We start from the raw sequence: 26,963 nt of genomic DNA, 5'->3' as shown, positions 1-26,963 counted from the left end.
TTCATCATTCAGTGCGGTAGTCGGCGGTAACGATAGACGTTTTAATATCCTGGTTTCATCTTAAGTCCCTTTAAATGGTCTGTCACTTAATCAAAAGACTCACAGACTTTCAAAAACCGGTGCCAAGGGAGATAACACCACACAAGTAGTCCCTGATTCTTTTAATATCATTTAGAACGGTCTGCGGCACTTTCAGATACACTTGAAAACTTTCAGGAGTTTTATTTTAATAGGTATGTACGTAATATTGCATGTGAAATCTGTGTTGTAGTGATCCACGTTATATATGTGCAAGTACTGATTCAAAACAAAATGGCTAGTGGTGAAATATCATTATAATTGGATATACCATTCAAGAGATATGTCTGTAAGTATAAATACAATAGTTGTTACAAGGAATTTGCCATAACTCGAAGCTGTATACTAGACGTGTCAACAAAGACATGCTAAGTTTCATGATACTGATACAAATGTACCAAATCTGAAACTGATATCTTGCATAATGCATTCCGCTATAGCGACGTCTTCATTACGTTAACTTCGTAATAGGTATTTCCCTTATCTTTTTTAAAAAATAAAATAGTATTAGGCAAAATGTTTCTTACTACTTTGAAACTATTTCGCGGTTTCGCCATCGTGATCAAGCGCTTCGCTCTTCCTGCATCGCTTTCTCTATCAATATGCGAAGCGCGAGATAACGATGACAAAGGACGAGATCGCGGAACTTTTACAATTTCGTGCTTTGCCATCGTTATTTCGCGCATGCATGTGAAAATTCTCGATTCACCACTCTTCGTCATCGTGAATGCGCGCTTTGCCATCACGATTTCATGCTTTGCCGTCATCATTCCGCGCTTCGCATATCGCCTCCTCATGATGGAGAAGTGCTGCTTATGACGGAGAAGCGCGAGATCACAATGGCGAAGTGCGAAAAAACGAAAATTTCAGGCTTTAACAATTCGTTTCAATTCAATTCAAATATTTTATTCAAGTCTCATTCACATTACATGTACATTATAATTTACAATTATCGAAATATCGCAGGAACATGTATGTGACCAATCATAAATGATTTATATGAGACTATACATATGGCAGTTTGTACATTATGACAATAAAACAATACTATACCATTAAAACCTTATCATCATTAAAACCAGTGATACACCATAAAATCACATCAGCGAATCTAAAAACGTTTCTATGATGTTCTTAAAATAACACTATATCTAACAGGAGCCGTCCATAGGACAGCACTCTCCAACCTTAGTTAGTGTTTGATTTTGGATTAGAGCCCTGCCAATAAAAACTTTATAAAACACTATCAAAAAAAGAATTCTAAGTTAAAAAGGGAAAAGGGCCGTAACCCATGTTAAAATTCAAGTCTTAAGCTATGGGTATTGTTGTACTAGTGTAGACCTGATAGTAAATAACTATTTCAAGCTTCACGTTAAAATCTTTGATAAAAGGGGCATAGATCTATCAAGGTTCAAATCAGAGTTACAGGGATTTTCAAGCTGGTATAGAATTGATAGTAAATAAGTATTAAGTTTCAAAGTCAATAACTCTGTTAGCAACACAGATACTCAACCTCTAATTTAACTTTAAAAGTCAAGTTGAAAAAACACTTATTACTGTACACAAATTCTAAAATTGTACGAAGCCTAATTCATATATATATATATATATATATATATATATATATATATATATATAAATGTGTTCAAATCGTATATGGCAAGTTTTTTGAAGTGACTGAGAATTCAAAATATATATACAAAAGTACATTTATGATCAGAATATAAGAATTTCCTACGTTCGGATAAAATTTTATTGCAGGTTTTGGCAGCAATATATGCATTCTTATCATGTTTAAATGTTACAAGTAGTTTTTCGTCATCTGACAAGTTTTCATAGGTAACATTTGGCATACTATTTATTGCAGAAATCAGTTCAGTTCTACATTCATTGTATAAGGGGCAGTTATATAAAACATGTTTCTCATCTTCTAAAACATCATGACAATTAAAACAGCATCTTCTTTTTAATTCTAAGTTTTCATATCTTCCGGTCTCCACTCGTAATGGTGCTACACCACATCTAAATTTTGTAAAAGCTGATCGATAATGAAAAGGCATGTTGGATATTAAATATTTCCCTGAACAAAAATCTGACTTTAAATTATTTCTATCTAACAATGCTTTCCATTTCACTTTTTCAACATTAAACAATTTTTCTTCAATAAGGTTGATTATGTCGTACGGTAAAATAACGGTACAAGTGAATCTCTTTAAAGTTTTGGTTATTTTATTTAAATGCTTATACAAAATGGTACTTTTCATTTTGTATGTTAAATGTCGGGACGCCATTTTCGAAGCAGGGGGAGTATGTCGTAGGGTAAAATAACGGTACATGTGAATCTCTTTAAAGTTTTGGTTATTTTATTTCATTTTCCTGTTTTTGTCCCGTCTGGTGTTCCATACTTTTGCCAAAATACTCCAATACTTATGAATGGTCCGAGGGAAATAAATCATGACCTCCTATACTAATCTTCCCAATATTTTGGCATGTGACTTATTTTAACCAATCACGATCTGGTCACTTCAAAGGTCAATCTTTTGAAACATAGATATTTACATACTCTGCAAAATAGGCCAAGTGTCTTTGGATATATTACATATATTCAGGTAAATACCAATTTTGTACTTTACAGTTATATTTCATGTTGTGTCTAAAATATTGTATTGATATGTAATGTTTTTATTACATTATTACGAGTTTAAATTTACTGTGTCGAAAGCGGTCAGTTACGCGCCACCACACCTTTTGTAACACTCGTTTGTTTACATTTTTGACAGCTGTCATCTGTCAAATGACGTTTCACTATTTCTCGCTTATGTTTACTATTTGTAGTTTTATATTTTCAGATTACAATTACTTCTTGGTAGTACCAATAAACCCATTATTGAACTGATTAAATTGTTTTGTCATCCGACCCACCCTCAATGAAATTGGCACATCATGTAGCCAAGTCGACTATATTAGTGTATATAGAAAGAAACTGAGCTAGTTGAGGCGAAGGGGTGACAAATGGCGCCCAACGTGTTATATGGGTTGCCTTGGAATATAGCAAAGTGAAGTTAATGTGAAAGCTATAGGAGATTTACCTCCTTAGTATTAATGACCTACTTATATAATGGATAGCACAGACACTTTGGATTAACCGGAACATTATTCAACAGGACCCTGCCTGCTACTTTATATGGAATTATCGGTGCACCGCGGATACATTACAACAGGATACCAGAACTTCAACAGGATGCGAGAACTTCAACAGGATACCAAAACTGAACTTCAACAGGATACAAGAACTTCAACAGGATGTATGGTTATTAGTGATATTGTGATAGACCTATAAGGATTTATATTGTGAAAGATGTACAAGGTGTGGTGAGTGACTTTATTATTTACCCATGTCTTTATTATGTTTAGTTTTTTTTTCAACAAGTTTAGGGTGTAAATTTTAAATTTTCATAGACGTTATATTGTCGTGTGACATTCTGATACATTAGTTTACATTGATATAGATTTTTTCATCTGAGCACATTCACATTGTTTAAAGCCTTGTTGATTAATATCAAATTAATCAGACCTATATCTATTATATGATTTATATAATCAGTCCTATATCTATTATATGAATTATACCCTATAATATTGAGAAACTATTTAGTAGCCAGACAAGTGAAGGCCATAGTTGAACTTCCCTGTACAGCGCTGTATATTCATTTTTATATCAGTGTACAAACGGATTTTGTCTGTTTCTACAAAGATATAAATTTTTCCCCATATTAAAGTTTCCATTCTTTTGTGTATTCAGTAGTTAAAAACTGTTTGTTAATTACCGGTAATACATCGGTTTTGATCAGACAGCGAACTTAGCCGTTTTGCGTTAAATTTTTGATCAGCCGTAAAATCAATATTCGCTGTTCCGATACACGGCTTAATTTTAATCTGGTCGATATTTGACTCTGTATCAAATAACTGCCTCGGTGGCTCAGTGCGTTAGGCAGCGGCCTTCCAATCTCGCGGTCCCGCATCGATTCCTGAGAGCGGAACATTTTTTAAATTTTTTCTTTTTATTTTTCTTTTTCTCACCGAATACTATATATCAAATACATGTAGATATTTTACCACACACTTAAAATAATACCAAAAATTAATAAACTATACATAAACAAATATTACATACACATACAAAAGTGAAAGGCAGCTGAAGTACTTAGAGTTATAAAGAGATAGAATCTTTTCTGAAATATACAATATTTAATTTCAATATCTTGAATCATTGAAATTTGAAATGATAGAATAGAAGTGTGGATGAAACGTAAAATTTTGAGGAGAAATGAAAATAAAATAGTTGATACGTGTTGAGAACTGAAAATAAAAATGTTGATACGTTTTGAGAACTGAAAATACGATAATTGATACGTATTGATAACTGAATATATCTGAAAGAGAAATAAGTTGTAAAGGTTAACTTGTGGTGAAATATAATGGAAGAAAAATGGAACTAAATTAAAGAATAACAGAAGTGAACAAGAATTGAAATAGAATTATAGTGAAGCAGGAGTGAAGTGAAATATATATATACTGTAGTAGAATTGAAGTGAAATAGAGGTGATTTGAAATAGAACTAAAAGTGAAGCATAATAGAAAACTGAAGTAAAAGATAAGTGAATAGAAGTAAATGTGAAGCACAAGAGAAAAGTGCAGCAGAGGTGAAATGAAATAGAACTAAAAGTGAAGCATAATTCAAGTGATGAAAGGAGTGAAGAAAGTAATCAGAGTGACTCTTCATATACTACCCTAGATGAATTAGATAATGAACAATTAGTTAACCTATGTATTCCAAAAGACACCAGTTCCTTCGTTGATAGTCACGAGACTAAATTACGGACAATAGAAAGAGAAATACAGTGGTTAGAAAGCAAAGAAAAAGAATGCGAACAACAAAACATAGAACAAGTTCAACATACAGATAAAATCGCATCGGGTTACAGACAAAAAGATGAGAGTTTAGAAATGTGTCATAGAAACTTAACACTCAGAAAACAGATTGAGGTCGGAGATAAAACGATAGAGAACAGCAAGCACCATATATATGATAAAGACTTAAAAAGAGAAGATGTTACATATAAAGAAGATATGGAGTTCAATGGAGAACCTGAATATGGTGAAAGTCCCGAAGAACATAAACTGAAAGAACAGATTGAACAGCTACAAACACAGAAGATAAAGGCTGAAAATGAGATAAAGCAGAACAAATTATTAAAAGACAAACAAAGAAAGGAAATGGAAAGGAAAAGGCTTGAAGAATTAAAGATAAAACAGGAGATGGAAAGGAAAAAGGAAGAAAGGTTAAGAAAACTGAAAGCTGAAAAGGATAGGTTAGCAAAGGAATTGAATCAACAAGAGAATACTCTACGTAGTCTGAAGGAAGAAACCGAGTATGAACGAAAGAGAAAAGCAGAAAGGCAAAGCAAAGATAAGACAGAAATTCAAGAGGTTTTGAAAGAAAAAGATCATTGGAAAGGGAAATTACTGAAACCTACGATACCCAACCTTACAGAAGATACATTTGACGAGTGGAAAATTGAAGTAGAAGTGATCATGAATTCAGGCCTATATGAAGAAAGTATGTTAAGACAAGCAGTAAGGAACTCCCTTTGTGGCCAAACAAGAAAGATCTTACTCACAATACCACCGTCAACTACTACAAAGGAAAGCATAAGCAAGTTGGAAAATGTTTATGGCAATGTAAGATCAGGTGAATCAGTGTTAGCAGAGTTTTATATGGCTAGACAAGGAAGAGATGAAGGAATAGCAGAATGGGGAATCAGGTTAGAAGGCATTATTCAAAAAGCAATAGAGAAAGGACACAAAAGAAAGCCAAAAGGAAGAAATGCTAAAAACAAGATTTTGGAGACAGCTTTACAGTGAAGAACTTAAGAACGCAACAAGAACGTATTTTGAAACTGCACAAACATTTGAAGAATTGAGAAAGAAGGTGAGGGTAGAAGAGAATGAAATGAAAATTGCCCGAGATGAACCTGTGATAGATGAGAAATCATACACCATTAAAGAACATGCACAGACTAAGGAACAGAGCGATGTACTAGAGGACTTAGTTGATAGAATGAAACATCTAGAAACAGAAATTAGTAAGGCGAAAGTAACAGATAACGAGAACAGAAGTAGATACAGAGACTACCATAGAACAGACAGAGGATATAACAGAAAAGACGACGCATATGATAGAGAGAGGAGATACTATAGAAGGGATAGATATGACGACCGATATAATAAAGAATATGCAAAAGAAAGAAGAAGTGACGACACATACTACAGAGATAATAGAAGAAGAGACGACGATAGATATAACAGAGGCAACGGAATAGATAGAAGACATGGTGACAGATACGGTGAATATAGTGAAAGGAGAAGATACAGCCCACGAGATAGGAGAAATGATAGAACTGATTATTTGGACCAAGACAAAGAAAGACGATACTACAGAGATTACAGGCAAACAAATGAGAAAGATATTAGAGATAGAAGACGACTAGACGATGAAAGAGAACACAAATATTATGAGGACAACAGATCAACAAGTCATCGAGATAGTGGATACAGGAGAGAACCAAGAGAAGAAGGAGGCTACAGATATAACAGAGAAGAAACAAGCCAGAACCGAGGCACTGAAGACAAAAATAGTGTAAATGCAGAAAGGAAAGACAGAGATTATAGAGAACAAAAACACAGGAATCATGAGAACCAGAATAAGAAGAGTTCTCTAAACTCAAGGACGTCTCTGTCGGGGAGCAGATAGGAGACAGTACAAAGAATGAATGCTCCAAGAAAACATTATTATATGAAAGGATTGTTGGTAACAACAACGTTGAAGAAATTGAAATAGAAGGAACATACACTAAAGGAATTGTAGATACAGGTTCCATGATAACGACAATGTCTATAGATTTTTACCATTCTTTAGAAGAAAAACCACCACTTCTTCCATTAGATCAGTTCAATCTCCAAATAAATGCTGCAAATGGTGAAACAGTGCCTTATTTAGGTTATGTAGAGGCTAGAATGACTGTGCCATTTTTAAAAGATAAACGGTTTGATGTACCAGTGCTAGTTCTTCCAATGACAGATAACAATAGAGATATACCGATAATTATTGGAACAAATTTTATTCGCCTATGTGGAAAAGAACTAGACAGTACAAACACAAATGCAGATCTTCCTGAGGCATGGAATATGGCAATACACAGTTTGACAGATGATTCAGCAGGTATTGTGAAATCCACTCAAAGATATACTCTACATCCATATCAAACCAGAACCATTACTGGCATTATTCGGAAAACAAAAATAGTAGAGTCCACTGTTACTGAACCATGTTCAGATGATCATTGCTCTAGCCGAGTCAGTGTTTGTCCTCGTGTAGTAACGTTAGCTAAGCCTGGTAAAACAGCGAGAATACCAGTACGAGTGTTTAATCTCTCTGCAAAACCAATATCCATCGCAGCGAAATCCAACATATGCCAGCTACATGAAGTAACAGTTTTACGTGAAGCAGCAATATTTGACAAATCAGACGCTATAAATCCGGATAACGTTACTGCTTATAAGCAAAATATCAATGAGAAAGACAAGGAAGAGCCATATGGAGTAAAACTGAGTAATACCAACCTATCTACAGAAGAGAAAAACAGAGTATATGCTATGTTTTCAAAATGGCAACACATCTTCTCAAACGGTCCAACAGATTTAGGACATACTGATTTGATAGAACATGAAATCCATCTATCTGATGAAAAACCATTTAAACAACCACATAGAAACATCCCACCCGTCCCATGTTGGGCGCCATTTGTCACCCCTTCGCCTCAACTAGCTCAGTTTCTTTCTATAAACACTAATATAGTCGACTTGGCTACATGATGTGGCAATTTCATTGAGGGCGGGTCGGATGACAAAACAATTTAATTAGTTCAATAATGGGTTTATTGGTGGTAATTGCATGATGTTGTTTTACTACCAAGAAGTAATTGTAATCTGAAAATATAAAACATCAAATAGTAAACATAAGCGAGAAATAGTGAAACGTCATTTGACAGATGACAGCTGTCAAAAATGTAAACAAATGAGTGTTACAAAAGGTGTGGTGGCGCGTAACTGACCGCTTTCGACACAGTAAATTTAAACTCGTAATAATGTATTAAATACATTACATATCAATACAATATTTTAGACACAACATGAAATATAACTGTAAAGTACAAAATTGGTATTTACCTGAATATATATGTAATATATCCAAAGATACTTGGCCTATTTTGCAGAGTATGTAAATATCTATGTTTCAAAAGATTGACCTTTGAAGTGACCAGATCGTGATTGGTTAAAATAAGTCACATGCCAAAATATTGGGAAGATTAGTATAGGAGGTCATGATTTATTTCCCTTGGACCATTCATAAGTATTGGAGTATTTTGGCAAAAGTATGGAACACCAGACGGGACTAAAACAGGAAAATAAAATAAAATAACCAAAACTTTAAAGAGATTCACATGTACCGTTATTTTACCCTACGACAATTACAGGTTTATAGTTTCCACCAACATGATTCAACAAATGAACACAGTTAATATTCTGAAGACAGTTTTTCATTCTATAATAACTTCCTAATATTTTCATTTTTTGACCATGAAAATATAACTTTGTTCTTTCTTGCATTTGACATATTCATAACTCTAAAGTACTGTCTGAATACTTAACCCCAGAATCTAACATTTAGTGGCTTCCAACCCATCTCCCCAATCAAAGCAGCATTTGGAGTATATTTCCCTACCCCAAGATATTACCGCATGGCCCTATTGTGGACCGCATTGATACATGAGAACGACCTGTACCCCCCACAATGGAGGCTATAGCTAATAATGGGCTACACCATACTATCATACAGTTGTGAAAGTTGAGTAGTGGAAACCACCAAAAGCTTTACTCTTTGAAATAATCAGTCCAAAAGCTCTTGAAGCCGACAAAGCAACAGTTTTAGCTATCTCATGGAAATCAAGGAATTCATTCAGTACAATTTCTAAATATTTATAGCTACATGTATGTACATATTCTAATACATCTGGTCCAATTTTGAAAACATGATCTGACAATGTAGTACCATTTGTGCGAAAATGTATAATTTTAGACTTTTCACAATTTACCATCATTTTATTTTGAGAACACCAAACTGACAGTTGATTCAACATGAACTGCAAGTCCTCAACAGTTTCAGCTATAAAAACAACATCATCAGCATATAGTAAAATACTTATTTTTGTATCTCATATCCTAATACCTTTATCTAAACTATTGATTGTAGATGCTAAATCATTAATATACAAGTTAAACAGCATAGGGGAGAGCGGACAACCCTACTTCTAGCCGCACTTTATATCGAACCAATGTATATCAAAGCCGTTCAGACGAACACAGCATTTAACATCCTTGTACAGTGACACTATGGCATGAAACAGTCTACCCTGCACTCCAAGATGCTGCAATTTATTTCACAAAGTATTTCTATCTAACATGTCATACGCCTTCTTGAAATCGATAAACACGGCAAAAGTTGGAAGCCTTTTAAGTTTACGAGTTTCTATAATTGTTGTAAGAGACTGTACTTGGTCAACAGTGCTTTTACCTTTACAAAAGCCATTTTGCTCATCACATATAACATTTTCCTGTGTACACCAATCTGTTAATCTAGTATTCAAAAGACTACAGTAAATCTTGTACATACAAGGTGCTAATGTGATACCCCTATAGGAAAGGGGATCCCTAGTGTCAGAAGTAGATGACTTTCGAATAGGTCTTATAATACCTTTAGACCACTCTGATGGTACAGTTCCACTGGTGTAACACCTATTAAAGAGACTGTGCAGCATTGCCAAGGCCAAGTCGTTTTTCAACAATTCACTCGGTATTTCATCATGACCAGGTGCCTTTCCAGACTTTGCCTGTAATATGCATTTTCGGACCTCCTCGATAATGAATAAATTGTTGAAATCTAACCGGTCCATCGCACCACGGACAGTCACATCAAAAGGTGGTAAACATCCAGAGTTGCTATAGCATCCTGAGGGTTAAGAAGTTTTTCAAAATCAGAACCCCATTAGATCAGAAAAAAATGGACCCATCAGGTTGTGTAACTTCAAATGGAATCTTTTTTAATCTTTCATTACCAACCCCAATTTTGCCTATGCTTTTCCAAAAAATTTTAGAATCCCTGGAAACGGCAGCTTCTAGTTCTGCCTGAGCTTGATAAACATATTGCCTCTTAGCTCTCTGGACGCTACCATCAAATTCTTTACGTTTTGTAGCATATACAAGTTTAGGCAAACGCCTTTTACTATTTGTACATTTAAGCCATTTCTTTTCAGCTAAACACATATTTTTCCATAAAACAGTTAAATGTTCAGACCACCAAGGTTTGTAGACTTTATTCTTTTTAGTTGCTCTTTTGCTAGAACTAATGATTACCGACTTATGTGACAGTTTGTTTGACATCTCATTCTGCATAATTCCTCATCAAGACCCACCTGTGACATAGCCGCACTTTCTAGCAGAACTATGGTCTGAAAAACGCTTCTTTGACAATCAGGGCCAGACATAAAATCATCACTAACAGATTTCGTATTATAGATAGTTCGAGTACAATGTATGTCAGAGTTGTGTCTCGCCTGAGTCATACTGCAATCAGGGTGTTGAAAAACAACATTCCATCTCAGTATTGAATGGTCAGATGTAACAGAAGTACAAAGCTGAGTAAATCTATGTGAACTACCTAAAATGTTGGACATAGACATTACTTCAAACTCAACAAATCTATGTAAAGCTTCATACGGAATTAGACAAAAATCGACCACTGAGGCACCCTGTGGCCCAATAAAGGTAAAATCATTACTTTTAGCATTCCGACCATTTAAAATTCAGTCAAAAGTGATCCATACTGATTAATGCCAAAATCTACGACATTTCTCTCCGGCAGTTCATCAATACCTTGTATAAAATCCAAATTATCTGAGCATCTGCTATTAAAATCCCCGCACAAAAACATTACAGCATTTTCCTCATGATATTTACTTATTTGGCAAAGAAGATTATCATAAAATTCATTACCATCAACCTGTCTAGAAGAATTCTCTGGGGGTAAATAACAAACACATACAATTAAATTGTCATATTCACCATTTTTACAGGTAAATTTTAGCCATAATATTCCCTCAAAATCTGTATCAAGTACTGAAACATTAAAATCATTTAAAAATTCATTTTTAATTAAAAAAGCAACTCCACCTGACCCTTTCAGTTTTAGCATTAACATGTAAATCAGTTCTGTTATGACCAATGAAAGTGTAATCATCAATACAAATTTCTTCATTTTTCCTTAGATGCGTGTCTGCAATGCCTAAAATATCAAATTACAATCATTTACACATTGTTCTCTAAAATTATGATTTTCTGAAAGATTATCACAGTTCCAGTTCTGAACGTTCCAAAACCCGCATATGGCCTAATTTCGCCGGGGATGGTAAGAGTTATCTTTTCCCCTAAATCTTTGCTGACTGTCTCTAACCCAGTCTTTATCACGTCCATAGTCTCTATGCCGATCCTGATCATGTCTGCTCCTATCTCTAGGTGAAACCCTAGAGTCATGTCTGTTATTGTGCCACCTCGAGACATCTCTGCGCCTCGACCCGTCTCTATCTCCTGAATTACTCCTCCTTGAATTATCACTTTTTGACACTACATGTGCACCACGCACTTCAAGATCAGCCAACTGACCTTTTTTAAATGAATCAATGACTTTCTTGAAATTAGCATTTGGTACAATGTTGACTCATAAAAATGTTAAAAACTTAGCGTGATTGTCAATATATCGTAAACCAAGTGTTAAACTGAAATCTTGATAGGATATTTTTTAAAATGTTGTTTAAGGTCTTCTAAAATATAATACATATGATTTAGTAAACTATAAGGCTATTGAAAAAACTGTTATCACCAATTATTAAAAAAGAACATATTTATGTCACCGTAAATCGATTGTCAGATATTGTAATATCGTATGTCTTGTACCGGTGTCAAACCCTGACAATACGCGTAAGATTTAACTTAGGTGTATATATTACTTTTCTATAATAATCTTTTCTACAACATTTGGACCATGGAATAATGGATAATTTCATACAATTAAGTACAATTATAAGATATATCTATGATGATATCTGAAATTAACGCAGTATTTATTATGCGTGACAAATTACGTCTGCAGTGTTATACAAATTGACCTATTCAAAAGGTTTTAGTTTTGAAAATGTCTCTTTGCCAATTTCTAAACCAACAGTTTATCAGTGTTTGACATTTTATTATAATTTTATTAAAGAAGTTTGACTCTTTAAACCGTTCGCATAGACGGCGTATGAATGTAATATTTCATATTGTCGGGAGTATTGGTGGATTTCAATGCACGTTAAATCAAGCAATTACTAGTATATAAACCAATTTGCTATTACTTCAGTTTACTGTATTTAAAGCAAAGTATGAAGTAAGCAATGATTTCGTATGAAGCAATCTCCGTTGCATGATGCATATACCTCTTGTTGCAACCAAATAAATAAACCAGTTTAATTGCGTATGCTTGTCAGATTTTCACTACGCAGCTGCGTATCTGCGTAAAAGCAGCTACGCACCTAGTCTTATTTATGCTCAGTATTTCTCCGTCCATTGTTCTGTACTTATTTATAGAACTTTTCTTTACGTTGTATCATTAAAACTGTAGAATCTGGTAAATAAGCGCATATCAAATGTAAGCGCATACGGCCTTACCGTTATTCCGTATGGGATAATAAGCGCATGACAAGAAACTTACAATAATTTTTTCTCGAAAGTAAGCGCATATCCGAAAACTGGTAAACAAACATCAGATGCAGCAAAAAGAAAAATGAAATAATCATTTAAAACCCAATAACAGAAACAACAAGCATTATTTTTAGCTCATCTGATTTTTTGAAAAAAAATGATGAGTTATTGTCATCACTTGAGCGGTTGTCGGCGTCGGCGTCGGCGTCGGCGTCTGCGTCGGCGTTGCCTGGTTAAGTTTTATGTTTAGGTCAGCTTTTCTCCTAAACTATCAAAGCTATTGCTTTGAAACTTGGGAGTACTTGTTCACCATCATAAGCTGACCCTGTATAGCAAGAAACATAACTCCATCTTGCTTTTTGCAAGATTTATGGCCCCTTTTGTACTTAGAAAATATCAGATTTCTTGGTTAAGTTTTATGTTTAGGTCAACTTTTCTCCTAAACTATCAAAGCTATTGCTTTGAAACTTGGAATACTTGTTCACCATCATAAGCAAACCCTGTACGTCAAGAAACATAACTCCATCTTGCTTTTTGCAAGATTTATTGCCCCTTTTGGACTTAGAAAATCAGTTTTCTTGGTTAAGTTTTATGTTTAGGTCAGCTTTTATCCTAAACTATCAAAGCTATTGCTTTAAAACTTGCAACACTTGTTCACCATCATAAGTTGACCCTGTACAGCAAGAAACATAACTCCGTCCTGCTTTTTGCAAGATTTATGGCCCCTTTTGGACTTAGAAAATATCAGATTTCTTGGTTAAGTTTTATGTTTAGGTCAACTTTTTCTCTTAAACTATCAAAGCTATTGCTTTGAAACTTGCAACACTTGTTCACCATCATAAGCTGACCCTGTACAGCAAGCAACATAACTCCATCCTGCTTTTTGCAGTAATTATTATCCCTTTTGGACTTAGAAAATCATTTTCTTGGTTGAGTATTATGTTTAAGTCAATTTTTCTCATAAACTATCAAAGCTATTGCTTTAAAACTTGCAACAGTTTTTCACCATCATAAGTGGACACTGTACATCAAGAAACATAACTCTATCCTGCTTTTTGCAAGAATGATGGCCCTTTTTAGACTTAGAAAATCATGGGTAGGACAATATTTCTATTACACAAAAAAGATCAGATGAGCGTCAGCACCCGCAAGGCGGTGCTCTTGTTCAGTTATTAATTAATTATGATCTTTTTATCTAAGTAACAAAATAAAAACAGAAAAATTGAATATTTCTGGATTTATTAGAAAGTAAAGAAGCGCTCAGTTGCATTTTAAATAAATGAAAAAAAAATATGGACCTTCATAATAAAATCCAGCAATATTAAACAGATATCATTGTTCAAAATACACATGATTTATTTATACATAAACTATTCATTATTTTTTAAAAAGGTGCCTGAATGCATTTTCTTTTATTTATTTTTTTAATTAAGCAATAATGAGACATAATTGTTTTAAAGCTTGATTAATTGAAAAATAAATATGCTGTTGTATTTTATCACTTTGTTTGTTTAGTCCCAATTTAATCAGGCTTTCTAAACTCGTTATAAAAGTGAGAACTGGTTTGCTATAAAGGTGAAAAATATCACATGCAATCTATGTACTGCACAGTAGCTATACAGTAGCTCAATATGATAAACAGAAGCAAGTCTATCAATCGTCCAGTCTTGTATATTGGCTCTTACCGCCAATACGCAGACCATAGGCCACATACCTTGCATACCAGAATCAGTGTCTTTAAGTATAAGCGCATATCAAAAATAGGCGCATAAAAGTGTCACTAAAATTATTATAAGCGTATACGTCGTAGCATGGCTTGGTTGGTGGGGTATAGCCAAAATGTAAAAGGTGGTTTCGAGACACGTACTCAGTAAAGGGGAACACTATTCAGGCATACTTATACAAACAAACCTGGTTTAAACACATTTATAAACACTTTTAACTCGAAATCTTCAATAAGAAACACTGTATTTTGATAATAAACAGGGAATATTTCCCCTCTATAAAAATCGCGACATTTTTTCGCGCATGCGCACACCACCGGTCTTTTATTTTTGTGTCTTGCATTTCATGTGAATTTCTTATTTCAATTTGCGGAATATCCTTAAGATCCCAAGTGACAAATAAATATAAAGAATGTTATTGTGGTTTTGTTTTAAACATACATTTGTGTACATACAGGAATATAAATGAGAAAGTTCGCTGCCTTTAAATTAGATTGTAAATAAAGTATTAATTGTTATACAAAGATTGGTAAAACGTAGATAAATGAATTAATAAAAAATGTCATAATAGGTGTCTTCATTTTCACCATAATTAAAGATAGGATTATCTATAGTTATTTAAAAGATATATTGTAACAGAGACCAAACAGATCCTGTCTGGTAATTTTCTACACCTTTGTTTGAAACCACTTTAAAAGAAGAATGAACTTCATTCATCTGGATGTTTAAATACTTAGTTCATTTGTGATTTTATGTATAATTTCTAATAAGTTGCACATAATATTATATCAACAATAAAACTTAAATGGTGGATCTAAATTTAACTTATTAGACTATAAAACGTTTTCTTAAGTCTTACACTGTAACTATTTTATAGCTGTAATTAGGAATTACATATTTTTCAGTGGTTTAGTTTATACTAATTTGTTTTAGCTCTATCGTGAAGAAAGCTTTAAGCTTGTTGTAACCACTCTCGAGTCGCTTCCTGGAAAAACCAATACTGGTGTAATATGAGAAGTCATGGTCGTGACCCAAACAGAGCTCGAACCCACGACACCTTGACCACTAGACCGCCGCTCCCCTTTCAGTGGTTTGATAGGTGGGATAACGGAAAGTAAATATGAAGATTCAGAAAAGTGTATACGAAGTGTTTGATATATCAAATCAAGATTTACATGCTTCTTTTGACTTTAATGGTACATGTTTACAATCAGATACTTTCAAAACGCCTCTCTTTGAAATTGTTAAGCTAGATACAAGAAGATTTTGGTAATACATGTATTTATGAAATATGCATAATAAATAAGGCAGTATTAAGATGAAACTTTTCCGCACATTAAGTTTACATCTGGATAAATCTAATTGGATAGATAGAAGCATGATTGTCGCCGTCGATAAAGAATATTGACAGTCCATTTAAAAAGAAAAAAATGTTTACCCGCTTTTCCAAAGATAAAAAGTGAAGTTGACGTGACGTTAGTCCATATGGTGGTGTAAGAGTTGGAACCCTGGGGCCGTAACTTGCTCAGTATAATTTCTGTGGCTCTCTCATTTTAAAGATATTGAGAAACGTCTACTTTTGATAAAAACAAAAGTCACAACTGATGTTGATGAATGGACATTTTGTTTAATAAAAGATGAGAAACTTTGAATAGATGATTGTTAGTGAGTTTGTTATCGAATTCCACATGTAAGAATATCTAATTTTTATAAATGTGCGCAATTATATAATATTGTATGAGTTGAAATATAGCTCGAGGTACACGTGCATAAGTAAAGGGCGCACCATATTGAATCAGATTCAGTAAATGATAATAGTGAATATCAATATATTTGTACAAAAGTTGAAAAAAATGAATAATTACTATATATGAATGAGGCGTTTTCCTCATCTAAACCGAAGATTTAAAGTGAGTTATTCTGATGGTGCTCTTTCCGTCGTCTGTCGCCCGGTTTCTGTTATTCACCATTTGTCGTCTGGCGTAAGCTTTTAACCCTTAAACGGCTTCTTCATATGAACCGCTTAATGGATTATCACCAAATGTGGTCTATATCATCCTGGTAACACTCCAGGAGAACTACGTTCCAACGTAAGTCAAGTCTCATCGATATCATGTGACTTATCTCAACGACAATGTTACAGTGTCGCTCAGTATGACCTTGTTGATTCATTTATGTGCAATAAAGCATTGATTCTACGTTTTCATAACTTAAAAGAAGAGTTTAATGTGTGGAAGCAATATTAGCTATTTGCAGAATTTTAGAAGATAAAACGAACTTAACTAAAAAATAAACTTATGTAAGCTACATAATGTTGCAGCTAGGCCGCAACGATAACGGGACAATATGTGGACAAGTCTCACATACGTGTTGCAAAGTCCAAAAATCATAATTACAATTTTAACTTTTTGAAAATTCATATGTACATTTTTATGTTTACGTTGAGAACATTTCTTAGACACTTTCATAAATGACTTGATGACGTCTGAGCAAGGTACAACAAATTAATCAGTATGAGTAACGTATTTCAGCCGCGCCATGAGAAAACCAACATAGTGCCTTTGCGACCAGCATGGATTCAGACAGGCCTGCGCATCCACGTCAAAGCGTATTCCAATTAGAAAAACCGTTAGCGAACAACATGGATCCTTACCCAGACTGCGCGGATACGTAGGCTTGTCTGGATCCATGCTGGTCGCAAACCCACTATGTTGGTTTTCTCATGGTGTGGCTCAGTTGTCGTTATCATTTTACACATTATAGTCTTACGCAGGCTGGTGGTATAAGTATTTGAAATGGATGCATACAATTATATACAATTTCAGCATGGAATATAAAATGTAAAGTTAATACTTCTACAATAGAATCAAAATTCTTCAGGTGTTCGCTAAAGAAATACTTCCACTAAATTTAAATACCATGGAATGTTGTAAGCATTGTCGGTGACTCCTACACAATAGTGGTGTTCAGCTGAAACATTACTCATACACTCAGTTTTAAAAAAGTGTATACATGTTATGCATTTCAATATTACATTTTACGTTAAAAGTGGGTTGAGAACCTATAAGGTTTAAATACTTGAAAGAACATTGCAATTTTATAATTTTATACATTACTGCATTTCTTTCTTCCTCGTCCTTTTTAACATGCGCATTTCCTGAAAATTTCATTATTTCGTATTGTATTCATAACCTAATTTCCCTATTAAATTCACGAAACTTGTGTTTTAGTACGAAACGCCATACTTATGCAGTTTATTGCATTACCTTTTTAATTTTGTTTTCCAAACTAAATTCATAAAACTCGTGCATTTACTAGAATCTCTTTTACTTTGTCGTTTTACTGAATCGCCCTTTTCCTTTCTTTGAATTGAAAGTCATACAAATATAAGCATTTATTTTAATCTCAGACAAATTTGCATTTTACTGCGTCCCTTTCTCAAAAAACAAAATAAACTTGCTTTTCAACCATCTCATTAAACCAGCCCGCCCTCTTAGCTCAGTAGGTAGAGCGTTGGTCTACGGATCGCATAAAGAAAGAAAGCTATCTAGTACGCTTTGCAGTAGGTCGTTTGCTCTACCAAGATGCCCGTCCGTAGATGAAATAATGTTCAGTGGGGCACCTAGGGCCTTCCATTACCACGAACCTATACATCTTTTATCAGAGTGACGTAAAACGCTTCATTAATGTTACAGAATCGGTTCAAAATAGCTTATACGTTCACACTTATTAAATATTCACGTAAGAACACGTACTAACTGATTCATGTGCACGCAGTTAATCAATACTGTATATAGTGAAGCATTACTTGCAGAGCCTTGCTATTTTGTAACATATGTTTTCGTCATCATGTGCAAGCGTGTCACTCATTTTGTCCGCATATAATAATTATTATTACGTGCAAATGTATTAGGAACCTGAGACGTCATAACTTGTAACCGCCCAAGGCGCAGGTGCCCTCAGGACGGATATTTATATCCGATTCGTAAACACATGACTGAAACATTTTGCATATCATATACAAACAAGTAAAAAATTGCTGCAAGATGCAGCAAATAGATGGTCGCACGGCCCAAAACAAGAGCTGTCACAGGAGACAGCGCGCTCGACTATTTCGATGCTGGATAGTGAAACTGGGCACATCTGAGGAAACTAGAGCTGTCACTTAAGTGTTTAATGACTCCAACTGTGGATGAAAATATTGCACAATAGTCTGAGTCTATGTCAAAAATATCAACTTAAAGTAATTAGAGAGGTTAAGATAAAATGTATCAAAACACTATATAAGTATATCCTAAGCAAAAAGGGGCATAATTCATTAAATATTGGTGCATATATATGCACCTTGTGTCATATGGTGTGGGTGATGATGTTGAGCAACTATTTTAAGTTTGAATCAAATCCATTCAATAATAACAGAGACAGAGTAAAAGTGCATCAAAACTTTAACCAAAAAAATTCTAAGTAAAAAAGGGGGGGTATTTAATGAAAAAGTGGTGCCAGGTTATGCACCCTTTGGGCATATGGTGTGGGTGATGATGTTGAACAACTTTTAAGTTTGAATCAAATCCATTCAGTAATAACAGAGACAGAGTGAAAGTGCATCAAAACATTAACCTAAAATACTAAGTAAGGGGAAATAATTCATGAAAAATTGGTTCCAGAGTTATGCACCTTGTATCATATGACAAGGGTAATGATGTTGAAAAATTGTTTAAGTTTGAATCAGATCCATTCAGTAATAACTGGAACAGAGTGAAAGTGCATAAAACATTAACCTGAAATTCTAAGTAAAAAGGGGAATAATTCATGAAAAATTGTGCCAGAGTTATGCATTTGTGTCATATGATGTGGGTGATGATGTTGAAACAATATTTTAAGTTTTAAAACAAATCCATTCAGTAATAACAGAGGTAGAGTGAAAGTGCACCAAAACTTTAAACCCGAAAAATTTTAAGTAAAAAGGGGGATAATTCATGAAAAAAATGGTGCCAGAGTTATGCACCTTGAGTCAAGTGAGGGGGGTGATGATGTTGAACAAATATTTTAAGTTTGAATCAAATCCATTCAGTAATAACAGAGATAGAGTGAAAGTGCATCAAAACTTTAAACCCGAAAAATCTAAGTGAAAAAGTGGGATAATTCATGAAATATTGGGGCCAGAGTTATGGCCCTTAGTCAGATGATGTGGATGATGATGAGGAATAAGTATTTCAAGTTTTTAATCCAATCCATCAAGTAATTACAGAGTAAGTTGAAACAAGAGCTCGTCGAACACGAAATGCTCCCCCCCCCCCACCCCTTGATGCATTCAGTAATTTCACAAGGAACAGAAAATTTTATGCTCACTGTTTAACGAAAGTTCTTTGAGGCTGAAGCTTGAGAAATGTGAAAGTAGGTCACTAGATCAAAATCAAGGTCAATTTTATTTCGAAACACAAAACTGTGGCGCGTGGTCCAAATTTTGAAGCCTGTTCCTTCAGAATGTGAAGTAGGTAACTAGGTCAATCTCAAGATCAAAGTTTATTTCGGTACACATAACTATGCTTGTGGTTCAAATTTGAAGGCTGTAGCTTGAGAAATATGAAAAAAGGTCACTAGGTCAAAATCAAGGTCATATTTTATTTCGGAACACAAAACTAAGCATGTGGTCCAAATTTGAAGTCTGTAGCTTCAAAAATGTGAAAGTAGGTCACTAGGTCAATAACATGGTCAAAGTTTGTTTCGGTACACAAGTGGTCCAAATTTGAAGGCTGTAGCTACAGAAATGTGAAAGTAGGTCACTAGGTCAAGATCAAGGTCAACTCATGTCAAGCTTCATCTTGCCACTCAAAACTATACATGTGGTCCAAATTTGAATGATGTAGGTTATGGACATGAAGATTCTAAGTTTTTTGCCTATACAAATCTTTATGAACCATGTGACCCCCAGGGCGGGGCCATATTTGACACTAGAGGGATAGTTTGAATAAATTTGGTAGAGAACCACAAGATAATGCTACATTACAAATATCAAAGCCCTAGTCTTTGTGGTTTGGTCAAGAAGTTTTTCCCTATATAAGTCTATATAAACCACGTGACCCCTAGGGTGGGGTCATATTTGACCCTAGGGGAAAAATTTAAACAATCTTAGTAGAGGACCACCAGATGATGTCATATACAAAATATCAAAGCCGTAGGCCCTGTGGTTTTGGACAAGAGGTTTTTCAAAGTTTTTTTCCTATATAAACCATGTGACCCCCGGGTTGGGGCCATATTTGACCCCAGGGAAACAATCTTAACAACCTTGGTAGAGGACCACTAGATTTTGTTTCATCCCAAAATTTATAAAAACCTGGCCCCCGGTGGTTTTGGAAAAAAAGTCAAAAACCTTTTTAACTGTTCCTGGCCAATTTTGACCTTGCCCTTTGGGCCCTAATGACCTCAAAATAAATAGGGGTTTATTGTGGCCCAAAACCCAACCTCACTGTTAATTTTCCTGACTTTAGGCCCAAGCTTTTTTGGATTTTTTGCCGGGGAAAAACCTTTTTTCTTTTTCCGGGTCACGGTGTTTTTGGGCCCTTTTGACTACGGTTCTCAAAATCAATAGGGGTCATCTGCGGTCATGCCAATCCCCCTAAAATTTTCAGCCCCTAGGCTTAATTGTTCTTGAGTTATCACCCGGGAAAAATGTTTAATGTGAAGGGCCCACTGTGCCTTTGCCCTTTTTAATTTTAAAACTGCCCAAAAACCCAATAGGGGAAAATGTAGTCATGCCCAAAACCTCTCTATCAATTTTCATGACCCTTTTAGCCCAAGTGTTTTGGGAGTTATCACCCGGAAACGGTTTAACGGTTCGGGTCACTGTAAACCTTGCCCTTTTGGGAATTACGCCCTAAAAATTTTAAATTAGGAGCCCATCTGTGGTGAGGGCCCAAACCCTTCCCTAAAAAACTTATCCGGGCACAAGCGTTCTCGGTTATCACCCAAAAAACGGATTGGTCTTCATTCTGCCCGGGAACCGCCCTTTTACCGAACGACAGCATCTCCCAAAAACCCCAATATACCCCCCCTTCTTCGAAGGGGGGCAAGTAGTATTGGGAATTCCCGAAGCGGCTCATCTGCCCCCCCCTCCCTTTTGACCCTCGGCCCGAACTGACCTTGCCGGAAAAATTTAAAATCCACAGGTTTAAACCCAATTTTTAAAACCCCCCCTTTTAAAAACTTATAATACTAACTCCCCGAAGCTAAAACCTTCGGGGGTCTTTGCCCCAGTAGGATACAGTCTTGGGTTTTGAAACCCCTTTCCCGGGACACTTGTACCCTCAAAAATAACGACCCATTTTTTTTTTCTTTAAAAAGGTTTATAAATCAAATCGTTTGTAAGTCAATGTAAAGCGACACCGGTGTGTTCTTTGTTTTTTTACTTTCATTATAATTTTAAAAAACCGATATTTTTACATTTTTTTGTACAATTTTTTTTTTTAAATTTTTCCTTTGTTCGATTTACTTTTTTAAAGGTGATTTAATAAAAGTGTCATAGGTAATTAAAGTGCTTTTTTTAAAAAATGTTTAATGGGGAAAAAACCAAAAAATTTTCAACCAATAAAAAGGGCCTGCCATTTTTTCTGCCAATTTGGGCGCAACTGCTTTTGCTTTTATTTTGGGCCGTTTTTTGGGGCCCGAACCCTTTGGCGGGAAAGGCAGATTATTTTTATTAATAAAATTTTAAGGGGTGGGTCTAGGGTCTTTGTCTTTTTTTCAATTAGAAAGTTTATTATCGGGTACACATAGTAATTTTAAACTTTAATTAAATTTTTAAATTTAAGTTTTTTAACCAAAAGTTGTTTATATATAGGAAAAGGTTGTCCGTATGTGGGAATTGTTTGAAAACTATTTTTTAAAAGAAATAAATTTTTAAAATTCTGTAGATGTTAAATCGTCTACGGGGGGAATATCAAAAAATTGTTCCTTTTTAGAAAAATTTTTAATTTTTTTTTTTAAATACTTAGATTTAAAATTATCAGTTTTCAAAGCCCTAAAGCTGCCTAAGCTGTTTTTTTACTTATCAAATATCCCGAAAATTTAAAACTCACCCCTGAGGCCTATTATTTCGCCCCAAAAATTAAAATGTTGATATTGGGCTTTTAGTCGGTTTATCCCGGTTCCCCCGGGGGGGCTTGCCCCCTTTAATAAAATCAAAATTTCTATTAATAATTTTGGGTTTTTTTGACTAAAAAACACCCCACTAAAAAACATATCTAGCTTATTTTATATTTTTGGGTTTTGTGTTAAAAAATCTTTTTTTTCTAGGGAAAACCCCAGGTTTTAAATTTAAAAATATATTTAAATGTTCAGATGGCCATATTTTTATATGTTGAATGTATCCGGGGAAACACGAGGGTCAAATCTTTTTCATTTGTATGTAATCAAAAGTATGATTAGTATAGTATTCAAAGAGAAAATTTATGTTTTTTTCCTCTCCCCCTTTTTTCAATTTTCCTGTCTTTCTTTTTAAGTTTAAGGAATTATTTCAGCAAAAATCATAAAATCGTTTTGTTTTTGAAAAATTAGAAGCAGTTTAAATTTGTCAACCACATTTTTGTTTTAGAAATTTGTTTTTCTTTTTTTTAAGAAAACTTTTTTAAACTTTTGTAATTTCTTCAGTTTGTGGAAAATTTCTTCAACATTGCGGTTTTATTGCTTTAGTTTTTGCGTAATTATTTGGGGTTTTTAGCAGTGTTTAAATTCCCCTTGTTTATCTGATTTTTTAAAATAAGGGGTCCAAACCCTTTTATTTTTTTTTTAAATTTTTTTCCATTTTTTTCTTTAATTATAAAAAATTGCTTCTTTTTTTACCCTGATATTTAAAATTACAGAGGTCCAGATCTTTGTTATTTTTTTAATTTGTTTTTTTAAAATTTCATTAATATTTTTTGGAAAATTTTTTTTGTAATTTTACTTAATTCTGCATTTTTTTAAAATTTGGGGACGGTTTTTAAAACCAATACTAATCCAATTTCGAATTTTTTTTTTAAAGTCATCTATTTTAAAATTAAATTTTCTTTTTTAAGGTTTTTCTAATGCTGTTCATGATCATCCCCTCTTTGTGAAGTCCCTTTTTTCCTTTTTCAGATTTTTTATTCTGAAAATTTATTTAAAAATGTATCGGCAAACCCTTGGGTTTCCCCTTTTTCATTTCGTTTTTATTTTATTTTTTTCTTTTCTGTTTTTCAAAATGATAATATTTTTTTAATTTTTTTCTCAGTTTCCAAAAATTTTGTTTTTTTAGTTCTTCATTTTTAAATCATACTATTTTTAATTCTTGAACTTGAGTGTAAAAAAAATTTTTAAAAATTAACTCGAAATACTTCTTTTTATGTTTTTCATCTGTAAACCCCCAAAAATTTCCTTTTTCAAGTTCTTTTTAATAGAACCCCCAAGGCCCTTACCCTTTAAATTTCTTTTTTCCCAAATTTTACCTTTTTAAGGTTTAAATTAATAAGTTTTTTCTTTTTAAAATTTTTTTGCTAATTCTTAAATATTCTTTACTTCTATTTTTGTGTTTGTTTTTTTTCTTTTGACATCTTCAAGTTTATATTCATCTTTAAACATTTTGAATTTTTTTATACAAAAAACCTTTCGGGGAAACTGCAGTTGGGTTTATCTGGATTTCCTGGGTTTTGATTTTTTCTTTCCCCCCATTCAAAATGCTCTATTCATTGTGTTATCAAGTTCCTTATTTCTTTTGAATTTTACGATTCCTTTTCCTTTTTAAGTTTTTGAATTTTTTTTTTAGTAGCTTTAATCATTTAAAAATCAAAAAAAAATTTTTAACTTTACTTATACTGTCAGGTTCATTATTTGTTTTACATCTTTTAAAAATTTTTTCCCTTTAAATTTAATTATTTTATATTCCCAGAAAATTTTTTTTTAAAAAAATTTCCCCTTGGTTTGTCAATATATAAGAAATCATTTTTGATTTATTACTTAGCTTTTTAAACCCACGATTTAAAATTTTTTCTTTAAAAATTCTTATCTTTTTTCTTTTACCGGGAACTTTCAAAAAAATTTTAAAATTGAACATTTAAATTTCAAATTTATTTTTTTTGGTGTTTTATAGTAAGATGATTTAAAAATAAATAACACAAAGTTTTTGTGAGCCCTTTTGAAAAAAAGTTTTTGTTATTTCTTTTTGAACTTTTTTATCTTCACATAAAAAAATTTCCAAATAAAATATTATTATTTTTTTATTTTTCTGATTCAAGTTCTCACAAGGTTAAATTTGGGTTTGGGGAAACAGTGAATATTAAAAGTTTTTTTTTTTGGGAAATTATTTTAAATTTTTTTTTTTGCAATTTGGTTTAAGTTTTTAAATTTAAATCTTAAATTTTTAAAGTTTTGTTCTGGGTTTTTTTTAGCATTTAATATATTTTTATAATTTATAAGGGGTTTTTCGAAGTATATGCATTAATGTATTTTTTTTTCCCAGTTCCTGAGGGTCCACATTTTAAACATTCTAAAACATGAATCGGGCTTAAAAGGTTAAAATTTTTTTAAAGTTATTGGATTTACCCTTTTTTTGTTTTTTTAATTTTTGGAAATTTTCCCCTTTTATATTTTTTAAACATTATTTTAAAAATATCTTACATTATTTTACTTTTATTTTACATTATTTTTACATTTTTCTTAAATTTTTTTTAAAAATTTGCAATAAAAAACTTAATGAAATGAAAAATAAAAAAAAAAATTAGTTGGGAAAAAAATGAGAGATCTTAGTGAAGAAATAATGAGGGGAAAAAAATAAGGAAAAGCTAAAAGGGGGTTTAGGTACACTAAAATTTATAAACCAATTACTGAAAAAAAAAAAAAGGAAAAAAAGAACAATTTCAAGTCAGTTAAAGCTTACCGGGAATTTAAAGGGAATTTTAGCGTTTTTTTCCCAAAAAAGTTTTGTTGAAAAAATTAAAAAAAGTAGAACAACAAAAAAAATTGGCAGGTTAATGGAAGAACCCCCTTTCCGGAACTACAAAAAACCCTTTTACAACCATTAAAACCTTTACAAAAAAAAACTGACGAAAAAGAGGTTGAAAAAAATATGGAAGATTATTAAAAACAGAAAAAAAAAAAACCCCTGAAGACCCTAGGGGTTTTGGGAAAGATGAAGTAAAGTGTTTGAAAAATTAGAAGAAAAAAATGGGGGGAAAAAGGCCCGGAAAAAAAAAAAAAATACATAAAAGTAGTTTTGGAGCTGTAACGGAAAATGATGTTTTGAAAAAATTTATAAATTTTTTAAAAAACCTTTGGAAATTTTTGGACTTTTTAAATGCAGTAAAATCTAACCCAATTTTAAAATAAATAAAGGGCCCAATCTTAAAGCTAAAATTTAGAAAAGGGTTTCTGGGATATTAAAAATTAAATGGTCCAATAACAAGCAAATAAAAGATAAAAAGACCCCAAAAAAAGAAAGGGAAGAAGCAAAAAAAATTTAAAAAACGTAAACAAGGCGAATTTTTAAAGACAAAGACCGGTTAAATTAATTTTTGGGTTACGGATTTTTAAAATTTAAAAAAAAAAGGAAAAAAATAAAAAAATATAACCCATATAAAGTTTTACCAAAGGGGCCAATACGGAAATTTAAAATTATTAATTAAATAAACTTTATGGTCAAAAAAAATTTTAATTGCTAAGGATAGAAAAAAGGGAAAAGGGAAGTAATTAACACTAAAGTTGTGTTGATTTGTTTGATTTGATTAAAAAAAGTTTTTATAACAAAAAGGAAAAAAGAATTCAAACTTAAAGGGAAAAATATTAAAGTTTTTAACAAAAAAGGTCGGGATTACCTTTTAAAAAAGATCTATAAATTTTTAAAAAAGAAAATTAGGGGACAAGGTTATGACGTTTGCCCAAATGTAATCCAAAAAAATTTGGGTTTAAAATGATTTGGGAAATTTAAATTTTGGGGTTTCCCTTTTTAAATGAAAAATTTAAATAATGAAAAACAAAAAAAATGAAGGTTTTAAAATTTAATTGATGAATATTAAAAATAAAAACTTTTTTTACCAGAACAACATAAAATGTTTTAAAAAAATTTTTTTTTTTAAATTTTAAAATTTTTAAATTTAAAAAGTTTTTAGTTTAAAAAATGGAACAAAAAATAGTATTAATTTCTGAAAATTTAAGAAAATAAAAATACTCCGAAGTGTTTTTCATTTAGATTTAGTCGTTTTTTAATTTTAGAAAAAAAATAAAATTATGTTGTTGGTTTGG

The 26,963-nt window shown here is 32.9% G+C and overlaps 2 protein-coding genes across 2 annotated transcripts in view; both read left to right on the top strand.

The window, feature by feature from the left end:
• Positions 1-2,931: 2,931 nt before the first annotated feature.
• Positions 2,932-26,963, top strand: part of LOC123550865 (uncharacterized) — a gene marked incomplete at its 3' end in the record, with an annotated part of 62,091 nt that continues 38,059 nt past the window's right edge. The window contains exon 1 of the mRNA XM_053535335.1: positions 2,932-3,450. The remainder of the gene's footprint in view (positions 3,451-26,963) is intronic.
• On the top strand, positions 4,172-6,003 carry LOC128554101 (zinc finger CCCH domain-containing protein 18-like). The gene is made up of 2 exons (XM_053535334.1): positions 4,172-4,680; positions 4,782-6,003. Exon 2 carries the CDS (start codon positions 5,086-5,088, stop codon positions 6,001-6,003), a length of 918 nt encoding a protein of 305 aa, XP_053391309.1. The 5' UTR covers positions 4,172-4,680; positions 4,782-5,085.

This window comes from Mercenaria mercenaria, unplaced genomic scaffold (genome assembly GCF_021730395.1).
Source record: "Mercenaria mercenaria strain notata unplaced genomic scaffold, MADL_Memer_1 contig_4716, whole genome shotgun sequence".
In the NCBI taxonomy this organism is placed as follows: Eukaryota; Metazoa; Mollusca; class Bivalvia; order Venerida; family Veneridae; genus Mercenaria; species Mercenaria mercenaria.
This window is presented reverse-complemented; position numbering and strand designations above follow the sequence as displayed.

Bases quoted from the DNA above. Each gene is read 5' to 3' on its own strand.
- LOC128554101 (XM_053535334.1), top strand. From the start codon at position 5,086: ATGTGTCATAGAAACTTAACACTCAGAAAACAGATTGAGGTCGGAGAT.